The sequence below is a fragment of the Perissodus microlepis genome, chromosome 9, assembly GCF_051167445.1.
Source record: "Perissodus microlepis isolate ML-2025 ecotype Zambia chromosome 9, ASM5116744v1, whole genome shotgun sequence".
NCBI lineage: Eukaryota > Metazoa > Chordata > Actinopteri > Cichliformes > Cichlidae > Perissodus > Perissodus microlepis.
Window position 1 is genome coordinate 17215007 of NC_140469.1, and position 19650 is coordinate 17234656.

Sequence of the window (19650 nt, forward strand, 5' to 3'; positions counted from 1 at the left end):
GAGCAAATCATCCCCAAGATGAATGCTGATAGGTTTTGAGGGGTTGTCCCTCTATCTTTATCTTCCACCACTTCCCTTCTGATCATTAACTCCAAAAGTAGCTCCCCAGTCGAGACCTGGCCTGGAAATAATCACACGACCACATTGTGGTGGTAATTCTCAGGGCCTTTAATCTCCTCGACAGAAGAGGTTCTGAAAAGACGATGCACTGACCCTGAAGAGCGAGAGTACATCTGATATTATGCAAAATTTTTTTAATGGATACATGTGCGCTAATGTGTGTGTACTCACTTTGTGAACAAGTGCATGTGCCATGAACTGTGCGTGAAGCTTTCTCAGGACTTATCAGGTGATCCTCTCTGCCCGGATTCTTAATTAACTGTTCACATGGCACATAAAGTAACCTATCATCCTCATTTTGTCTGATCTTACAAACATCAGGACACTTTTCCAAAGGGCTTCTTACTTATAGTTTCACATCCAAGAGCAGGTCCACTCTGTGCATCTTAACTAAAGCATCTTATTGAAGTAATGCACTTTGAAAAGTCCTTTGAAACGTCCCTTATTTACCAACACTTTGCACCGTCAACCATCTAGAACTAATTCCATCTAATCACACTAAGTTACTTCAAATCCTTAGTGTCACTTATGAATGTTAATCGTGAAATGCACAAAGAACACAGCCCTCCTGAGGCCTCCATTTCTCCTCGTGTACGTCTTCTTCGTTATCACAGGAGTGAGATAAATTAAGCCTGTAACATGAAGGAGACGCGAGGCATGCGGGGCAAGGTGCAGTGTTCACAGGCCTGTTTGCAAAAGACTGAAGACACCAGGAGTATACAGGTTTGGATGTTATCCCATGTTCCCTGAATAATTCAGTAAATTCAATTCAGTTTTATTTATATAGCGCCAAATAACAACTGCCTAATATTGTAAGGTAAAGACCCTACAATAGTACAGAGGAATCAACAATCAAACAACACTGTATGAGCAAGCACTTGGAGACAGTGGGAAAAAAACCCTCCCGTTTAACAGGAAGAAACCTCCAGCAGAACCAGGCTCAGGGAGGGGTGGCCATCTGCCACAACCAGGTGAAGGTGAGGAGAGGAAGACAGGACAAAAGACACACTATGGAAGAGTGTCAGTGAGCGATAATAACTAATGATTAAATGCAGGCTGGTGTATAAACACATATTGAGTGAAAACAGGTGTGTGAAGAAGAAACACTCATTGCATCATGGGAAGCGCCAAGCAGCCTAGACCTATTGCAGTACAACTAAGGGAAGGTTCAGGGTCACCTGATCCAGATCTAACTATTAGTTTTATCACAAAGAAAAGTGTTAAGTTTTAAGCTTAATCTTAAAAGTAGAGAGGGTATCTGTCTCCGAAATCCAATCTGGGAGCTGATTCAAAGATCTGGAAGCTGAAGGCTCTGCTTCCCATTCTACTTTTAAATATCCTAGGAAGCACAAGTTAACCAGACGTCTGAGAATGAGGTGCTGTGTCGGGGTGATACGGTACTATGAGGTCTTTAAGATAATTATTGAAGACTTTGTACGTGAACAGAAACATTTTAAATGGGATTCTGGATCAAATAGGGAGCTAATGAAGAGAAGCGAATGTGGAAGAAATAACAATGAAGATGAAAAAAACACTCCCGCCTTCTGGTTTTCAAACTCAGGGGATCAAATGAAGTGATGCTTATGAAGCTGAATGACTCTAAAACAAAACATATATTCAAACAAAATTAAAATTATAATTCAAGGGCGCATTAGTTAGGATTGTTGGATGAGAAGGCCCTGGTTTTAAACCGCTGGTCAGTGTGGAGTCTGCCCGTGCTTGTGTGGGTTCTCCAGGTACTCCGGCTTCCTCCCACAGTCCAAACAATTGGTAATTGGCAATTCTAGCAGTTCTAAATTGGATGTAGGCGTGAGTGGTTGTCTGTCTCTCTGTGTTAACTCTGTGATAGACTGACGACCTGTTTAGGGTGTACCCCACATTTTGCTCTGTGACAGCTGGGTTAGGCTTCCACTTGACCCCACAGTGACGAGATTTGGTGGCTCTGTTTATGCTGTAAAGGGCATTAATTGGGTCTTCTTGTCCACACATGTTCACTGCATTATAGTATACATTTTTTTCTCGAGTGATCACCTTTGGGATTAAAATATCTGTTCTAATCCGAATGTCTTTTCCAGGCTGACAGTGCTCCATTCCATAGGGAATGCTGAGTCACTGAATAATTTAATGAGTATTACAATTATATGAACCTTTTTATAAATTATATTTGTATTGATATTAAAATTAGTATTATTTGCAGACGACACAAATATTTTTTTGTTCTGGGGGGAATCTAAAAGAGCTGCTGGATACAATTACATCAGAAATGTGCAAAATTCGCTTAATCTAAGTAAATTCCCAAAGAAGCACACAAGTGCAGATTCATATAGATGGTGTGGAAATTGTGCTTTTTTGTTTGTTTGTCTCTTTTTTATTTCTCTCATGTTGTTGTACTTTTTTAAGATGTTCAAAATAGAGATTCGATTCAATTCAATTCAATTAGACTCAACTATTATATGGTATGGCTTTTGCAGTCTTCAGATCAAAATGTAGGAGATTTTTATCAGACAGACATTAAAATGACAAATGATGAAATACCTTTTAGAATTTTTTCACAGCAGACCAAGCATCTTACTAAAACATTGTATTTTGATGTTGCCTTAGTTTTTCCCTTGTCCATATATCCAAATTGCAACTATTGAGAAAAATGAACGAAAACCAAACAATTGCAGCTGAAAGCACAGAAATAACTTTTTGTAAGCTAGCAAAACCTCTATTAACTCTTTGTGATGCTAGCAGGACACTATATGAAAAAGCATCGTGATTAGGTTTAATACAGTCCAAACTTCGCCGAGTATGTGTTTTTACAAAGCTTGATGCTTAGCGCTAATCTTTGAGCCACCTCTCATTTGTTTATACTTTCAGCCAGACTTGTTGTAATGTTTCAAAAGTGGTCTTGAGCGATAGTTTTCCAGATTTTTTGAAGGTCTTTCAGATTTTTCTGTTGGACACCAGCTGCTTTTTTTTGTTGTTGCTTGTTTTCAATCCCAACTTTTACCTAAAGGAATGTTTTTTTGTTTATTTGTTTAGCCACTTAACAAGGACAAAAAATCAGTGGTGTGTCTCCACATAACAATAGGCGCTTTATTACAAGCAGCCTGTCACAAAAATTATTAATTGGTTCCCATTTCTTTACTTGAATCTACAAAAATGCCAAAGATAACACAGTTTCACAAACATATAATGGTATTTTTGGATAAACAAGATGATTTCCAAAAAGATATTAGCTGAAAACTTGGCATATCTTGACATGATGTGTAGTGTGTCCTTATTTTGATTTGAGGAAAGTGAACAAATGGAGAACAAAAGAAAAAGGACAAGGACAACTGAGAACAAAAGAACACTGTCAGTGCAGTAAAAGCATACCTGGATAGAAAAACACACAATGGAGCACTATCAGTCAAGGACTGGCATCCCCAGAGCCTGAACCTCAACATTATTGAAGCCGTGTGGAATCATCTTTACAGAGAACAGAACAAAAGACAGCCAGCATGCAAAGAAGAGCTTTGAATGTCCTTCAAGAAGCCTGGAGAACTTTTCCTGAAGACTACTTCAGGAAATTAAAAGAAAGCTGCCTTAGAAAGTTCAGACTGTGTTGAAGAATAAAAGTGGTCATACCAAATAGTGACTCAAGCTGCTTTTGTCTCGTATGTTGCCGTGTATGAATAAATCCCTGCACCTGATTTCCTAGCAAAATATAAAGAAGTGAGGAGAGACCCAGCAAATGAACTTTTAGTGAGCATAAATTATGTCAAACACCTCCTTTACCCTTGTAGAAAGTGCCCAGACTGCAGTTGAGCCCTTGTAATGTGCCCTTTTTTCAGGTGTGAGTGTGTCACTAAAGGGATTGTGAAATGGTATGGCCTAATCAAAAGGAGCTGAAAAACCACTGCGTTATTACATCTTGACCAGTCAAACAGAAACAGAACTCATTTCCTCATCACACACAACTCCTTAACCTCAAAATGGTGTCAAATTAACAGTAAAGGCAGCATTCAACTGACATGGAGAGACAGTGAGGGGAGGATAATTATCATGCCGCTTTGACACACTGGTGGGAGGAAAAAAACCTCAGAGGCTGTGGTGAAAGAAGACAAGGACAGACTCAAGACGTGTAGCCAGTCCTGACTGTAATCAGCATCTTTATCTATCATCATTAGGCACTGTTAAATGCGGCAACTGCCGATCACATCCATTTACACGCCCACAGAAATGCACAAAGCCTCTCAAATCCATTAGGAGAGGAGGAAGGAGCAGGAAGAGTCTTTCTGTTAGTAAAGCAACCGAAGGCATCAACTTATTTATGTCCTTTCACCTCCTCAGTGGCAATGCAGCAGGCAGTATTGAGAGTCAGAGTCAGGAGTCCGACCACGTCAGAGTAATTAGAAACTGAGCAGCCATCAATCAAGCAAGCATCCTCTTCCCTCTGAGACTTACTGATAAACATGCCAAAAGCTGCACAGCATTCATCTTTTCATGAGCAGCGCAGCTCAACTCTTCCTCCGTCTTTTACTCATGGATGGCTCCTTCATCTGTGGCCCTCCCAACTCACTTATGTTCTGTCGTGTGCATCACATAAATGCATGCAGACAGAAAGAAATCGAGCACTGGTTAGTGCTTTCAAAGACATTCAAATCGCGCAAAAAATACGCTCCCCAAAACCCCTGTATGTGTCCACCCAGGCATAATTATGCATGCAGCTGTGAAGCATACATACAGGGATCATGTTTGCGCATGCAGCATGAAGTGGAGAGTGAACCCAGTAACAGTTAGTTTGCATAACAGGTCTAGGGTGGAACTGCTGTTTTTCCACACTTGCAGCAGGACTGAGGAGACGTGCATATTTGCTGGCTGTTCATTCAGTCGGGACATTTAGTTCAAATTAGCTCGAAGGTTTGGATTAAGATTCTTAACAACATGACATGTTCCTTATCTTAAACACTGCATAATTACAAAAAAGAAAAAAACTTTTTGCAAGTGTTTTTGCTCCACAAGACTGTCTCTATATTACTTTTCTGTTTTGTCAATTAGCACTGCCTGCTTTTTCCTTTCCTTCTTGCCAAAAATGTAAATGCAGTTTAAGATATTACCCAAATCTACCGTGAAATCTCTCATCTTTGATGAGATTGATTCCACTATGGCTTTGCTCCATTTCCTCCACCTCTCTTTGCCCTCTGCAGTGCCAGTTTTTTGGGGTTAATCTTAAAGGAAAACTACAAAGAAAGCTGACAGAGAAGTCTTTACATTAGATGGTGTGGAGCTTCACCAGGCTGGTTCAGTGCTCACTGTGCAGTATACGAATTAAGTAAAGGCTCCACGAGGCATCTCACATGAACCAGAACGAAAGCAGCAGCGAGGACTTTGAACGCTGTCAACACTTCAAGTAGCCATCTCTCTCTCTCTCTCTTTCTCTCTCTCTCTCTCTCTCTCTTTCTCTCTCTCTCTCTCGCTCTCTTTCTCTCTCTCACTTTTATTTCATTTAAATAAATAAAAAAATCAATAACTATTGATAAATAAAACCATACAGAGCAATTGAGCCAAAGCACAGCAACATTTGCAGTATTGCAGATGTGGCTGCATGAAGTTACTACTAATGCAAACATTTCCATCTTTGGAGCTTCACTTTACATCAAGTTTTATTCACAGGAGTTCACAGGAAATGCAACGTGTTTGTCAATAAGCCTAGCACTTAGAATCCATATTTACAGACTTTTTGACAGATGATCAATCTGAAATAATGCTGAGAGTGGTTTGGAGACAGGAGACCTCAGGAATGCTTAGTCAACTACTCTCACTGGGTCCTACTATTCCACACTGATGCCATTCACATAAAATCACATTACAGAGTGATGGGAGCAGGCCAGCAACTGCCTGACTGTTAAAACAATAGTTTATGCTGATAGTAATATCAGTAATATCAGGTAATATCAGATTTGGCTGATATTACTATCAGCCAAATCTTTATGAGTGTCACTTTAGAAGCTGGGTTTGTTTTTATAAAAGCTAGTTCAGCATGTGCAGGCGGCCACATGATTCGATAATCTAGGTCTTTCCCCACTAATCTGGTAAGCATTTTCAGTGATTTCTTTATTAATTTCTTCAAAATAATAAATATATTATTAGATTATGTTTGCTGTTAGCGTTACTCATGTTGGTTGGCTTGTGATATTTTTAGCTAACTTCTTAGCTAATGCTAACTGAATGATCACCGTGCTTCATAATCGTCTTCACAAACCAATGGGTGACATCATCCTGGTTATTTCCATCTTTTATTCTCTGTATGGTATATAAAATAAAAAATATTTTACTGGTCTATTTTTTAAATAATTTAATATTAAGTTGTTTCCTGGGACTAAAAAAACATTTTTTTCTAATTATTGAAAACATTTGTAACAAATGACAAATTTTCTTTTAATGTTTAGAATTTGGCAGTTTTGGAAATATTCTAATTAGAGCATCTGGATCCTCCACATAATTGTAGATACTCAGTGAGCTCTTCATGAGCTTACTTTGACCTCAGGAAAAAAAAAGTCAGCTCACACAGACATCTTTCAACGTAAAATCAGATTACCATGAAATTGGATGAGCACGTACAATACCCCAAAGTGGTAGACTCTTGTTTTCTGTGACCCTGTAACCTTTCCTCTGGCTGCATTTTAAGGGACAACTTCAATATTTTTAGCATCACTACAGATAAAGATAAAACCCCATTAGCTTAATATATTTCATCCCTCCAGGAGTTTCACATTGTTAGATGTAATGAACATTAAGCCTCTAGAGTAGCGTCAGGCCTTTGGGGCTTTAGGTTTATTTGCAGGAGTCTGTTTTTTGTTAATTGTCACTGTATTACAAGGAATAATCTGGAGGTACATGCACGCAGCTGGGCAGCATTTACAGCATAACCTTTAATTAAATTCAAATTCAATTAAAGAACAGAAAAGCAAATCCCTCATCTGATCACAGAGGAATCACAGCCTGTTTTAAATCCTGACAACAGCTCAACAAATGTCTCAGCACCAAATTATGTACTTTTTTAACAGAAGGAAGGATTGCCACAAATGCCACGAGCTATTGATGTTTGCATTATGATGATTACAAACTGTATGTTCCGCTCATGTCCCAGCATACATCCATAAATAAAAACATGCGCACACACTCACGCGCCCGTTTACACACCTTGTGCGTCATCATCATAACCGGTTTCAGCGGAACGACTCGATGGCACAAAGCGTCAGGGGAGCAGGTGTTTATGCCTGTCAGAGGAGTAGAGAGAGCCTGAGATGTGGGCTGAGAAACACCGAGCCCCTTCTCCTTCCTGCAGCTTTCCATCCATCTCCTTTTTCTCCCCTCTAGTCCTCCTCCTACAGTCATCTTTGATCCTTGTTCTCTCACTTCATTTCTTTCATTTTTGGCTTCACTCATTCCCACTCAGCCCCCCCTCTTCATCATCCCTTATCTCTGTTTTGCTCCTCAGACTCATCCTCTCTCTGTTTCTTAAATCTTCAAAATATCATGGTCACTCAGCTTGGCTCCTCCACGGTCCTCCCCAGAACTCTTTTATGCACCAAACTCTAATGGCATCTTTCATCACAAGTAACATTTAGATGTATGCACGCATACATGAGCCTGAAAAATGTCTATTTTTTTTTTTAATTTTATTGACAACATAATGCAGTAAATATTCGGTTGCGCAGCCAATGAGACCAGCCAAGCAGGCAGCTCTGATGAAGTCACAGGGAGGGTTGCGGATAAATAGACAGTCGCTTTAAAAAACAAACAAACAAACAAAAAAAAACCTGAATGTCTCCACTCTGCATCACATTAAAACATCACACATTTCTAATGAATGGATGAATCCACACTGAGCACAATGTCTCCAGACCAGGACAATCTTCAGGGACCGGCGTGATCCGCGGTGATGACAGAGAGCTGAGAGGAGTTAGTCCACACAGTGCGGTGGCATTTGCCTCCGGACAACTGAGGCCTGCATCTTTGCGATCAATTTTTCAGCTTTAAGGATCCTTTTTTTTTTTTTTTTTACCCCAGAGCCTTCACAGCTACATTGAATTGAAAGAGCGTGAGCGAATACCATCAATTAGTCAACACATTACGTTAGCAGCAGGCTTCTGAACGAAGCGGCCTGCAGCTCTACAGTCAGTTTTTCAGCCTCTCACACTTCCATCAATCTGAAAGTACTGAATGGAGGAAGCGTGCCAATGAGCAGTACACATAATGCACAAGACACATCCACAAGAAAGCCCAAAGCCTGTGCTATAAATAAGACTGTATGCATGTTTAAGTGTCATTTGAGGAGTCATACTGTTCAAATACAATCCCAGCCATGTCGAGAAATGAAAGCTTTAGCCCTCGTCGGAGTCCGAAAAGTAAACTTCCTTCTGTATTTGCATTTATTGTACCCTGCAGTGTTTGTCCATTTCCGTGCTTCACCTCGGTGCCGCTGTGTAACTTATGCAGCACACAAAGCATGCACCTCTCTGGCCACTGTTTACTAAATGCTCCGCGCCGGACTTGTAGCGCGGGTGCGCAGCCTCATTTCCATTTAAATTTCCTGACGTGGCTCCTTCCTCAGCAGCTGAGGATCTTGATGAAGGCCCGTCTGAACTCGATGTTGAAGGTGGTGTAGATAACAGGGTTGAGGGCGCTGTTGACATACCCGAGCCAGGTGAAAGCACTGTAAAGTGCAGGAGGCACGTAGCATGTCCTGCAGTGGGTGTTCAGAATGTGAGTCACAAAGAAAGGCAGCCAGCAGATGAGAAACACCCCTGGAGCGGGCAGACAGCAGAGAGGTATGGAGAAAGGACAAAACGGAATTGAAGGTGTACGCCGGACAGAGTGGTGGGTATAGTAATAACATTTAAAATAAAAAGGAAGAGAAAAGGAGAGAAAGAAAAAAGAATTTGTGTTAATCATGGTCACAGCACATGCTGGCTAAAACCTCCCTCAAACAGTTATCTACCAAAGCCTTCTTAACAACCCTATAATAACTACACTGGGTTGAAACCTGCATCTGCAGGAACAGTAATGGTTTGTTCACAACAAACACAAAGCGAGGTTACGCTTTGTGACGCAGATTTGCAATAACAATTTAAATTTATTTCCCTCTTTGCACAGATGGGTGGGCACGGTGGCGGTTAGCACCACCACCTCGCAGCAACAAGGTCCTTGCTTTAACGCCCTCATCACCCGGGGTCTTTCTATGTGGAGTTTGCATATTCTCCATGTGCCTCGGTTGGTTTCCTCCGGGTACTCCAGCTTCCTCCCACAGTCCAAAGATATGCATGTTGGCCATAGATATGAGCTACATAAATGTGGCGTGCAGTCTAAAGTGCTTTGATTTGTCATTAAATGAAAAAGTGGAATATAAAACCCAGTCCATTTGCACTTTCTATGCAGTTAAGCTGCATTAAAGTGTCCCTTCATGTTTGGTGTGAACACAAAGTAGTGTTTCTCTGACAGTTTTGAAAAAAAAAAAAAGAATAAAATAAAATAAAGAATGGATTAAGCCCTACTTTTGTCTGCTCTAACGTAAGCTTCAAATGTCACAGTGTCTAACTACATAGTTTACTACCTGCAGATAAATACAGACATGGATAAATCTTCCACTACTGCCCTGTTGCTAGTGGGCAGACCTATGAGGACACTTTTAATGGGCCAATTAGACCAGTTTTAACCTGTGGTTTGTGCGGTAGTCATATTGAAGTCTTACCCATCAGCGGCCATCAGGATACATTTTATTGTGTATAAACAAGACTGTAAATGCTGCATTGTACCTTGAGCAATCATTAAATTCAAGCGCTATAATTGGTGTCTTGACATTGCGGTAAAGTTGTGGTCAGTTTGGATGAAAAAGCAAGGCTGGGATTGTCTTCTGTGCATGCGCCACTGGCTTTCACTGACACCAGTGTAATGTAATCGGGCACCTCTGATTACATTTTGTCAGTGAGATCTATGCTGTGTCAGAGCTAACTGGACCAGGCCTAAATAAGCAACCTGGCTGATAATTGGAGCGTGTGAAAGCTGTGTCAGGAGCTACAGTGTGTGCGCTGTCTGGGCCGACACAGTGAACCCGAAGCCTGACATTTCAGCTTGATTTATTGTAGTATAGATAAAAACAATATGCAGGAAATGCACACAGTGAGAAAAAACGTGTTGGTACTGTCGTGGGTATATGTGGCAGAAGAGTTAATCATACAAATGTGAAAGAAGTCGAAGCAGAATAAGCAACTCGGTCATATATCGCCTCTCTAAAAGCTGCCTGTGTCATAGAGTGTGTTATTGTGACATTTACACTTTCATTTCCTCAGCTTATCTCAGCCTCCACTCACCGAGCACAATGGCCAGCATCTGAGTGGCTTTTTTCTCCCTCGCGTGCATGCTCCTGAATCGGGGATTGCTGATGTGAGACATCGGCCGCAGTGATGTGTGCGTCTGCCCGTTGGACAGATCTTTCACCTCACAGCTCATCCTGACAGGAGGACGTTGGATCTGGCTGTTCTCGTCGGGGTCCCGTTCCCCCCGCTCCTCCTCTACATCCATCTCGGTGCGGCCACACGAGGCATGGCTGATGCTACAGTAGTTCTGCATGTCCACCGGGGGCAGCACTGAGTTCTCCACCGGCCCTGTCTTTGGGCGTTTGCCCCACAGGCATCCTGAGAGCAGGTTAGGCTTGGAAGGACCCGAGGGTTCTTCAGTCTGCTGACACGAGACACGACACAGTTATTGACAGCTTGAAATCAATAAAGGCTTAATGCTGGGTTGGTGTGCTGGACGTATCAGGACAACAGTTTCGAGCCTGAAATTAATTTTTTGCTTTTTGCTTCCACACCAATGCTTCCAACAGACAAACTGATGTGATTTTTCAAGGGGTTTACATACTGTCACCGGTCCCTTTTTCAGGTACACCGAAACAGCTGAACTGCTCCTTAATGTAAATATTGAATCAGCCAGTTACATGACTACAACTCAGTGCTTTAGAGGATGGAGACATGGCCAAAACAAACCTGCTGAACTTCAAAGTGAGCATCGCGGGTGATTAAAGTTACTTTGAATGTGTAACAGTTCCTGGTGAAACTGGACATTTGTTTCATGGATGTGTTTTCAGCACCTCATTGAGTCTATTCCACCATTAATTAAGGGAGCTTTAAAGGCAAAAAGGAGTCCATGACAATATTAGCAAGGTGTATTTTAGATGATGTGATGTTTTATTGTGTGACTGGCACCAGGGAATTGAGAAGAGACATTTATTAACTGTGTACTTTTCACAAATTTGGATTTAATTGTGTGATGGAAACTGTGCTAAATAAAACAATAATTAATTTATCTTATTATGGCCACAACGATTCCTAAATTTTGAACATTTTGTAACACTTTCAATTCCACAGCAGAATAGTAACAGTAAATAACCAGACATCCTAATAGTGTGTTCACAGATAGGAGGGCACGCTGCGGTACATTCAAGACCAGTAAAGACGCATACAGGAGATCAGAGACAAACCAAAATCATGGTGATTTTTGGTCATACTGCCCAGTCCAACAAAACTGATTTAAAGCCAAAGCTCATCAGATTTTAAAGTTTTATTGCAACGCAAGGCCATGTTATTATACTTGCACTAATCAGTGTCTTCATAAAGCACCAGATCAAATTATGTGTATGGTTATGTGATTTGGTTGGTCTGTCGAGTATTTTAGTGTTTCAGATCTCCCTATTGCTATTCCATTTGGTGCTTTGGCTAGCACCAAATGGAATAAAAACAAGCGGTCACCTCAGCAGATGGATCTACAGATTTTATGCCAGATGCACTCCCCGACACAACCCTCCCATTTATCTGTACTTGGGACCAGCTGCCAGAGTGCAGTAGTGACCGTGATGCTAGGTTTGTGTCTTCTCCCAGGATCAAGCTGGGGATATTTTACATGTAAGGCAAATGTGCTAACCACTGCACCACAGAGCCACTAGTATCTGAGCATCAGCTGGCAGACAAAGTTTCCATCTGGTGAACATATTCAACCATTTATTTGCAACAGAGACAGATGAAACAAAACCAGCTAGGCAGGATGAAGGCTCAGTGGTTAGCACTGTACCCAGACAGAGAGGGCCTGGTTTGTCCTGCCAGTGAGATATATATTATTACTTCTTATCTCATTCTAGGACACTGTTGTAAAGGAGATTTTTCATCACAAAAGTTTCACTAGCTGGTTTAAAAAAGGATTTAAAAAAAGCCATTTTCCTCTGTAGAGGGTAAAAACCAAAACAGAGGTTAAAGATTCACAATAAACACCCCCAAGCAGCAGATGGCTGCCCCTCCCTGAGCCTGGATAGGCCAGAGGTTTCCTCCTGTTTAAAGGCAGTTTTCCTTCCCACTGTCACCAAGTGATTGCTCTAATTTATTGAATGGCTTTCTCTTGTAGGGTCTTTATCTTACAATATACAGTGCTTTGGGGTGACTGTTGTTGGGATTTGGTGCTATATAAATCAAACTGAATTGAAATACAAGTTTAAACGTTTCCGTGTGCCTGCTGAATGCCTAAATATCTATTTGTTTGCTTCACCTCTCTTGACTAAGGTGACTATGTGCCAATTTTGTGTTTTCAGCTTGTGTTGCCGCCCCAGAGTATTGAAAACAACATTATTCCGGTTTTAATGTCTAAATTAAGTCATCACACTTCACTGCTCTACCTTCTATTTTCCCTCACCCCTCGTAATATCTATTGAGAAATTGCCTTTAGCTTATCCTCCTTAACCTCATGCGGAAAATATGTGAAGCTGAGAGCTAGGCTGCTGCGCTAAGCCAACAAAGTGGCAAATAAGACTCAGAAAAATGTAAAGTTATGGTCAATACATATCTGAAGGGCTCTTCAGATGGACTAAAAGTGTGCCCAACTCCAAGTTCAATAGTTGACATTCAGCACACGCCAGGAAATCCTGCTACATTTTAGGAGCTGTTTCATTTATCTCTTGTACCAGAAATTACTTTAACTTTCCAAACCTGCGACAAATTCAATCTCAATTTTCCCTCTCCAGCAATAACACGTTTTTAAGCACTGTGCAATTTGCAGTAAGACCACAAACATGAATTTTCATGATATTCTCAGCCCATCGCGCTTTTTTATTTCCTTGCTGATATGAATCCTCTGCCTTTGAATGCTGTTTGAATTTTGCAGGTGGTGAATTTTGCAAGTGCATCTCACGCAGTCTTTGCTCAGCCACGCTTCACAATCACAATTTCTGGCTCCTTCTGTGACCCCCCCAGGCTGCGACCACACAGCCAAATGAGAAAAAAAATCTAATTTATCTGAATATGGTCATAGAGACACCGAGATGAAAAGCTAAAATTCATGCAACCACATTATAAAACTGCAACGCAGTCAATATAAGTTACCTAAGCATTAAACAGTGATATATAAGTTAAAAAGTAGAGCAATAGAAAAAAATAAAATCTGGTTTAACATAATACCCACCACTTTAATCCTTATAGGTGACAAGTCATGCTTCGCCTTTGGAGTCTCTTCTTGCAGACAGGTCTCCTACGGGGATCAGAGGAAAGTTCAACAGAGAAAATAGTTTCCAGAGAAATGAACAAAACCCCGTCACCTCAACCCCATCAGTCCACAAGTGGAACATATTTGTGCCGTTCACTTCAAACTCATTGAGCCATCTCTTTTCATCTCCCAGAATGCTTTCATTAAAATTCAAACAATTCTCATTGAGCGTCCCCGACGCGGACTAAAAATCAAAAGAATTAGGATTTACGCCTGTTGTGCCTTCAGTCATTCTCCCTCCTGAGCCGAACGCTGTGCAGTCCAATTAAAGCTTGCCGCGAAAATAGAGCTAGGTGCCTTTGAAACACACAAAAAAGACATACTCCTCCTTCATAGGAAACGTTTATTCTCTTGACTCAGTAAGAGTCCTATTATCTTGTTTAAAAACATCATTCCACCGTAGTTCTCTCAACCTGAACCCCTGCAGAGCTGGCATCTTACAGCTGGAGGCCTCTACTCCTGGATGAGATTCCAAAATGGGACTGCACTGTTATCTAGTGTTAAAACGGAGGGAACAAAGGGAAACAAAGGGTGCAATGAACGCAGCCAGAATACTCAGGAAGCTTCTAGGTGTGGCAAAGCTATTCAAGTCACTGGGTTGAATTGTCTTTTTATACACCATATTTTAATAATAGGGTGCAGATGTATTAAACGTGACCTAATGTATCCTTGCCTGTGGTTATTAACATCCATCATCTGTATGATAGATGTAACTGGGACACGATTGAAAAACTGACAGCTTGTTGAGAGAAAGAAATTGTCTCATAATAGAGATTAAAGAACAATGTGACCCTTGTGCCTACATTATTATTATGAGGACTAAAATATAACTTAAGCTTGCTTTGTTTGTCAGATCCATCCATCCATCCAATTTTACTTGAATAAAGGTCACATGACCCCATCAGCGCACATTAATCAAAGTAAAACATTTTCACTGAAGTTACTTTAACTTCTTATTAATTCTCAGCTGGTTTTGCTATGCAACAAAACATGGAAATGTCCATATGTGTCAACAATGATGTCTATTTGCAATCCTGTGAAAAACTAAATAGACCCTCACTATCTTTATAGACTCAAAATCCAGACCTCAACCTGATTGAAATGCAGTGGTGGGACCTTAAGAGAGCTGTAAAGAAATGAATGTCTGAAAATGAAGTGGAGCAACATCGTAAGGCAGAATGGGCCAAAACTCCTTGACAATGACACAAGAGACTGATAAAGTCATTGTCATGGTCCCTGTGCCTCCCCGGCCAGCCCAGTGTGGCCACAAGTGTTTGTTATTTTACTCTCTCTGCTCCCCTCGCCTTACTCTCTCTCTCTCTCCTACCTGTCTGCCTGGGCGGAGCTCTGATTGGGCTCCCGCCCTTGGCCTGCGCCTGCAGCTGATCTCCGGTGATTTGCAGCTCTTCTTAAGGCAGGGGCTCTGAGCTACTCGTTGCTGGAATATTGAGTAACTCTCGTTAGTATTGCCTGGCTTCATTGCGATTCTGTTGTTCCCGTGCTTGCCTTCGACTTACCCTCGTCTGTGTTAATAGGTTTACCTGGATCAGCCCTTTTGTGACCCCTGGACCCCGTGAGTGTGAGTGGGCAGCTTGTGTGGAGATTATTTGGACAAGAAGCGGAGCAAGTGCGAAGAAGTGTGTTTCCCCAGTGTACATAGCGCACCAGTGTGATTAATAAAGTATTGTTGAACCGTGCTTTCTCAGTCTGCGCCTAAGTCCGTTCCACCGCCGTGACAGTCATAGAGAAAAGCAACACCTCAAGTTATTGCTGCTAAAGGTGGTTTCACAAACTACTGAATCATTGAAGTACTTGGATTTTTACAGCACTTCAGGGAGTCCAGTGAAAACCTTTTTTCTGACTGTCAACAAATAATTATGCATTTTTTTTGTTTTTGTTTATTTACTTTTTCATTCAGATTTTTTTAATACTGGGCTCAAGCTCAGGAGCCAAACGTAGCACAGATCTTCTGATTAAACTTGCTATTCGACAAGACATTTATTTAAGAACATCTGTAGTTTTGCGTTGACAGCTGTGTCAGCTGCTAATGAACAGAGTTAAACACACATTTACATTTCATCTTTGCCCGTGTTCATTCTGCACTGCATGCCGACATTTACAGAGTGCACTCGTACAAAATCACACAGCTTTCTCTATTTTTCCAGTAATAATATTATATTCTGCAGATTTCTCTGACATTTCCTTTGAACCCTCTTAATTGCAACTGATTCAGCATATCAGAAGAAGACACCTTTTCCCGTGCACTTTTACAGTATTTCTTGCAGTGGTTTTCTTGTTGATCACTTTGTCTACATTTTGTACTCTAAAATTAAACAATTATTAGAGTCTAATAGAGTTATTTTTGACATCTTAGGTTTGATATATGAAAGAAAAAAAAAAAGAAAGGATGATGTGTTTATTTTGCCCTCAGCAAAAATAATTCAGGCACCACTGTGGCCCCTTTATACTCTGACGTCTGTCAGAATATCTGTTCTTTAATGTGACATTTATAGAATAATTAAATGATTTTGTGGAAGCAGGAACACGTAGACCAGAGAAGCGGAATCCCTCACAACCCCATCGGCAAATCATACCCTGGTCAGATGATTATTAAATCATTATAACAGCACATCTACAGTTCTAAACACCATGAGCTCATTATAAAAGAGTCAAGGCAATCTCAGTGTAAGTAATCAAGTGAATCTTATTGTTATTCATAAATGTTTGGAAGATTTTGTGGCTTTTTATGACAAGGTCAAAAACTTCTTCATGATGACCCCCAAAGCTGCTCCTCTAAATAGATTTTTAGAATCAATAGATAATTATTGTTAAACTAACTATCTCATAAAGCATCTTTCACTATACCGTGCACCACTAAAAAAACTAATAATGGAAACCGACTCACCACAGACGGTGGGGTGGAGCCTGGCTGCACCTTTCCACTGGCCTGTCCAAAAGTGATCCTCTTCCGCCTCATCCTGAGGAAGACGTAGATGCGGATGTAAACCAGCAGAGTGACAATAAACGGCAAATAGAAGGACACCACAGAAGAGTAGATCACAAAGTCAGGGTTGGAGATGGAGCACACCAAAGGGTCGTCTGCAATAAAAGGAAAATATCATTATGGAAAACAGCCTTAAAATTATAGGATAATAAAAGAGACAAACATCATCATTTAAAGCTGGCTCTCTGACCCCAGAGTATGCTATCAATCTTGAAAATAGCCTTGATCGTTTGTCCTCTTTTCATATAATGCCTATATACCGAACACATGCTATACCCCAACAGAGATCACTGCAAGATAGAGACATGACTGATCTGACAAGAACTGAGCAATAAATTCAGGATAAGAGACCACTTCATATAATAAAGGCTGTATATAGACAAATTCTTCATCCAAAATCATGTCACCCGTATAATTAGCATGAAAATAAATGAAAAAAAAAGCTGCAGTGAAATGCATATCACATGTCTGTGTTTGTATGAGCTTCCTGAGCAATACCTCAGTACACAGAGAAGTGGGATGAAGGATGGATAGATACAATCTATTTGGTGCCACTCTCCAAACTACCTTCAGCTGCTAGACTCAGAGTACTGATTATTTCTTTTTTGTTTGGGAACAAAACAGATTTGTCTGTTTGAGCTGATCCGTGTCAGTCGATTACTTCAAAAGAAAAACAAAGGATTTCAGACCTAACAGGACCCCCCCACCCCACCCCGGTCTCCGCCCCTGAGTGGTCAGATTCCTGCAATAAACAGCCATTTTTTTCACTCTGGCTATAAGTAGACTAAACTTAGTGCTTGCATGTCTGTGATTTGCTTTACATTGTGTTTCACTAATGGTCTTAATTGTGTGTGTTCACTCATGCATCTGTGTTGCTGCTGGCTATTGAAATTAAAATAGCTGCTGGTGACATTGTTCATATTTTGTTATTTAGCTTCAAACTATATGTGATTTGGCTTTACAGCACATCTTCAGTGTTGGAAAACACAAATGATTTTTAACAATAAACAAGACGGCATCTGTTTTCCACTTGAAGTAACTTCATCCAATCAGACTGCAATGCAAACAATATTTTGAAAGGACAAAAGAAATATTTGCTTTACTTTTCTTTTTAACTAGAAAAATGTGTGACAGAGCAAACAAAGTTGCAAAGTATTGAAGGACTTCCTACAATAATTAAAAACAACAAAAGAACAAAAATAAAAACCAACCATAAAACGAGCACGGATCATGAATAAATCAATACAAAAATCTAAAAGGATCAAAAGCAAAGAAGACAGGGATAAATAAACAAGTATTAAATAAATAAAACAGCCACTTACCAAAGATACAAAAAAGTCCTCCAATGAAACAGTGTATTAAGAGTTAAAAGTTTAATGGACATAAATGATTCAATCAATCAAGTGCAATCTTTGAAGTAGAGAAGAAAGTGTAGAAATAAGAAAGTGATTTCAGTGACTTTGATTGTGGTGTGGTTTGTTGGTTGTCTGAGTATTGCAGAAAGTGCTGATCTGCTGTGCTAGTGTACTACCATCTCTAGGGTTTCCTGAGAATGGGCCGAAAAAGAGAAAATATCAGTGAGCTGCAGTTCTCAGGGTGAAAATGCCTTGTTTATGCCAGAGGTCAGAGGAGAATGGCCAGACTGCTTTGAGTTGATAGCAAGGCAACAGTAACTCAAATAATTGCTCATATAACTGCGTCAGATGGCCACCCCTCCCTGAACCTGCTGTGCTGGAGGTGTCATCCTGTTAAAAGGGAGTTTTTCCTTCCCTCTGTTGCCAAAGCACTTACTCACAGGGGGTCATATGATTGTTAGGGTTTTCTCTGTTGTATTGTTGTAGGGTCTACCACACAATATAAAGCGCCTTGAGACGACAATTCACATCGGGTCACCAAAATTGAACAGCAGAAGATTTGAAAAATGTTGCCTGCTCTGATGAGTTTCAACCACCTGAAAGCATCCATACAATGGTGGTGTAATTTTCTTGTCCCATTTTTATTTATTTATTTATTTTTTTACCAAATATCGATTCATATGTACTCCACATTCACCAGATCTCAATCTCTCCAGTAGAGCACCTTTGGGATTTGCTCGAACAGGAGTTTGACATCATGGATGTGATGCCGAATCTGTGCCATGATGACTTAAAGCACTTCTGAAGACAGAAGGAGGAACCGACCCAGTACTAGCAATGTGTAACTAATGAAGAAGCAAGTGAGTGTGTCAGTGAGCACCCAGGCATGATCGGGGTTAATGAGTGCTTATAGTAATTTAGAACATGTCTAATTAATGCTTTAATAGCAACATTTTAAAATGAGGAAAATAGCAAGCAGCAATTTATTGTAAGTGTAATTTTAACTGGAAGAAGTAAAAATATGAAATTTAAAGGCATCTATGACCTAATCAGGGGCAGACAGAAATGCACACAATAAGGCTCAGCATGAAAACAACTGTCTATCCAACAGGCAGATAGAAATTTGGGGGCTGATGATTTAAAGTTTTGACAATAAAGAAGGCTCTATGTGAAAATCCAGTGTTGAGTGCACAAAGGTAAACAGAACCGCTTTTGCAAATATCAGGAAAAAGTCCACAATTTATTCTGGACAAGCCAACAAACTTGCTAACGTGCCATCTCTGCGGCTTTCATCGGAGCCAAAACGGACATCATGTTGTTCAAATACAGCAGTTTGGCTAAAAGATTCACAAAAGAGTAATGATTAAAAGCAAAGCGGGATGATTCTGGCTGAGGTTACGGGTTTGTAGCGAACATCTAATGTTTCTATATTTTATGTAAACTTGCTCAGGGGAAAGCATTTTGAACTATAATCATCATTCACTCCAAAAGACATTACAGTGCTGAGTCCAATACATCTCAGTCTCTGAGACAGCAACTTTGATAGACTGGCCCCTCTGGCTGGGAGAGTCACATATTTGAGTCCAGCAGAGTAACAGTGGAGCCATTTTTGGC

General features: G+C 40.5%; 1 protein-coding gene across 2 annotated transcripts in view; it reads right to left on the reverse strand.

Annotated features, from left to right (window-relative positions):
- Window positions 1–3175: 3175 nt before the first annotated feature.
- drd3 (dopamine receptor D3) overlaps window positions 3176–19650 on the reverse strand; it is a 29599-nt gene continuing 13124 nt past the window's right edge. Inside the window, exons 5-8 of one of the 2 annotated variants that reach the window (XM_084939342.1) lie at window positions 16583–16776; window positions 13597–13662; window positions 10464–10833; window positions 3176–8900 (exon numbers count right to left, since the gene is read on the reverse strand). In XM_084939342.1, the coding sequence (XP_084795468.1) occupies window positions 8704–8900; window positions 10464–10833; window positions 13597–13662; window positions 16583–16776 (827 nt within the window). In that variant the 3' untranslated portion in view covers window positions 3176–8703. The remainder of the gene's footprint in view (window positions 8901–10463; window positions 10834–13596; window positions 13663–16582; window positions 16777–19650) is intronic. The other variant, XM_084939343.1, reaches the window with a different exon arrangement.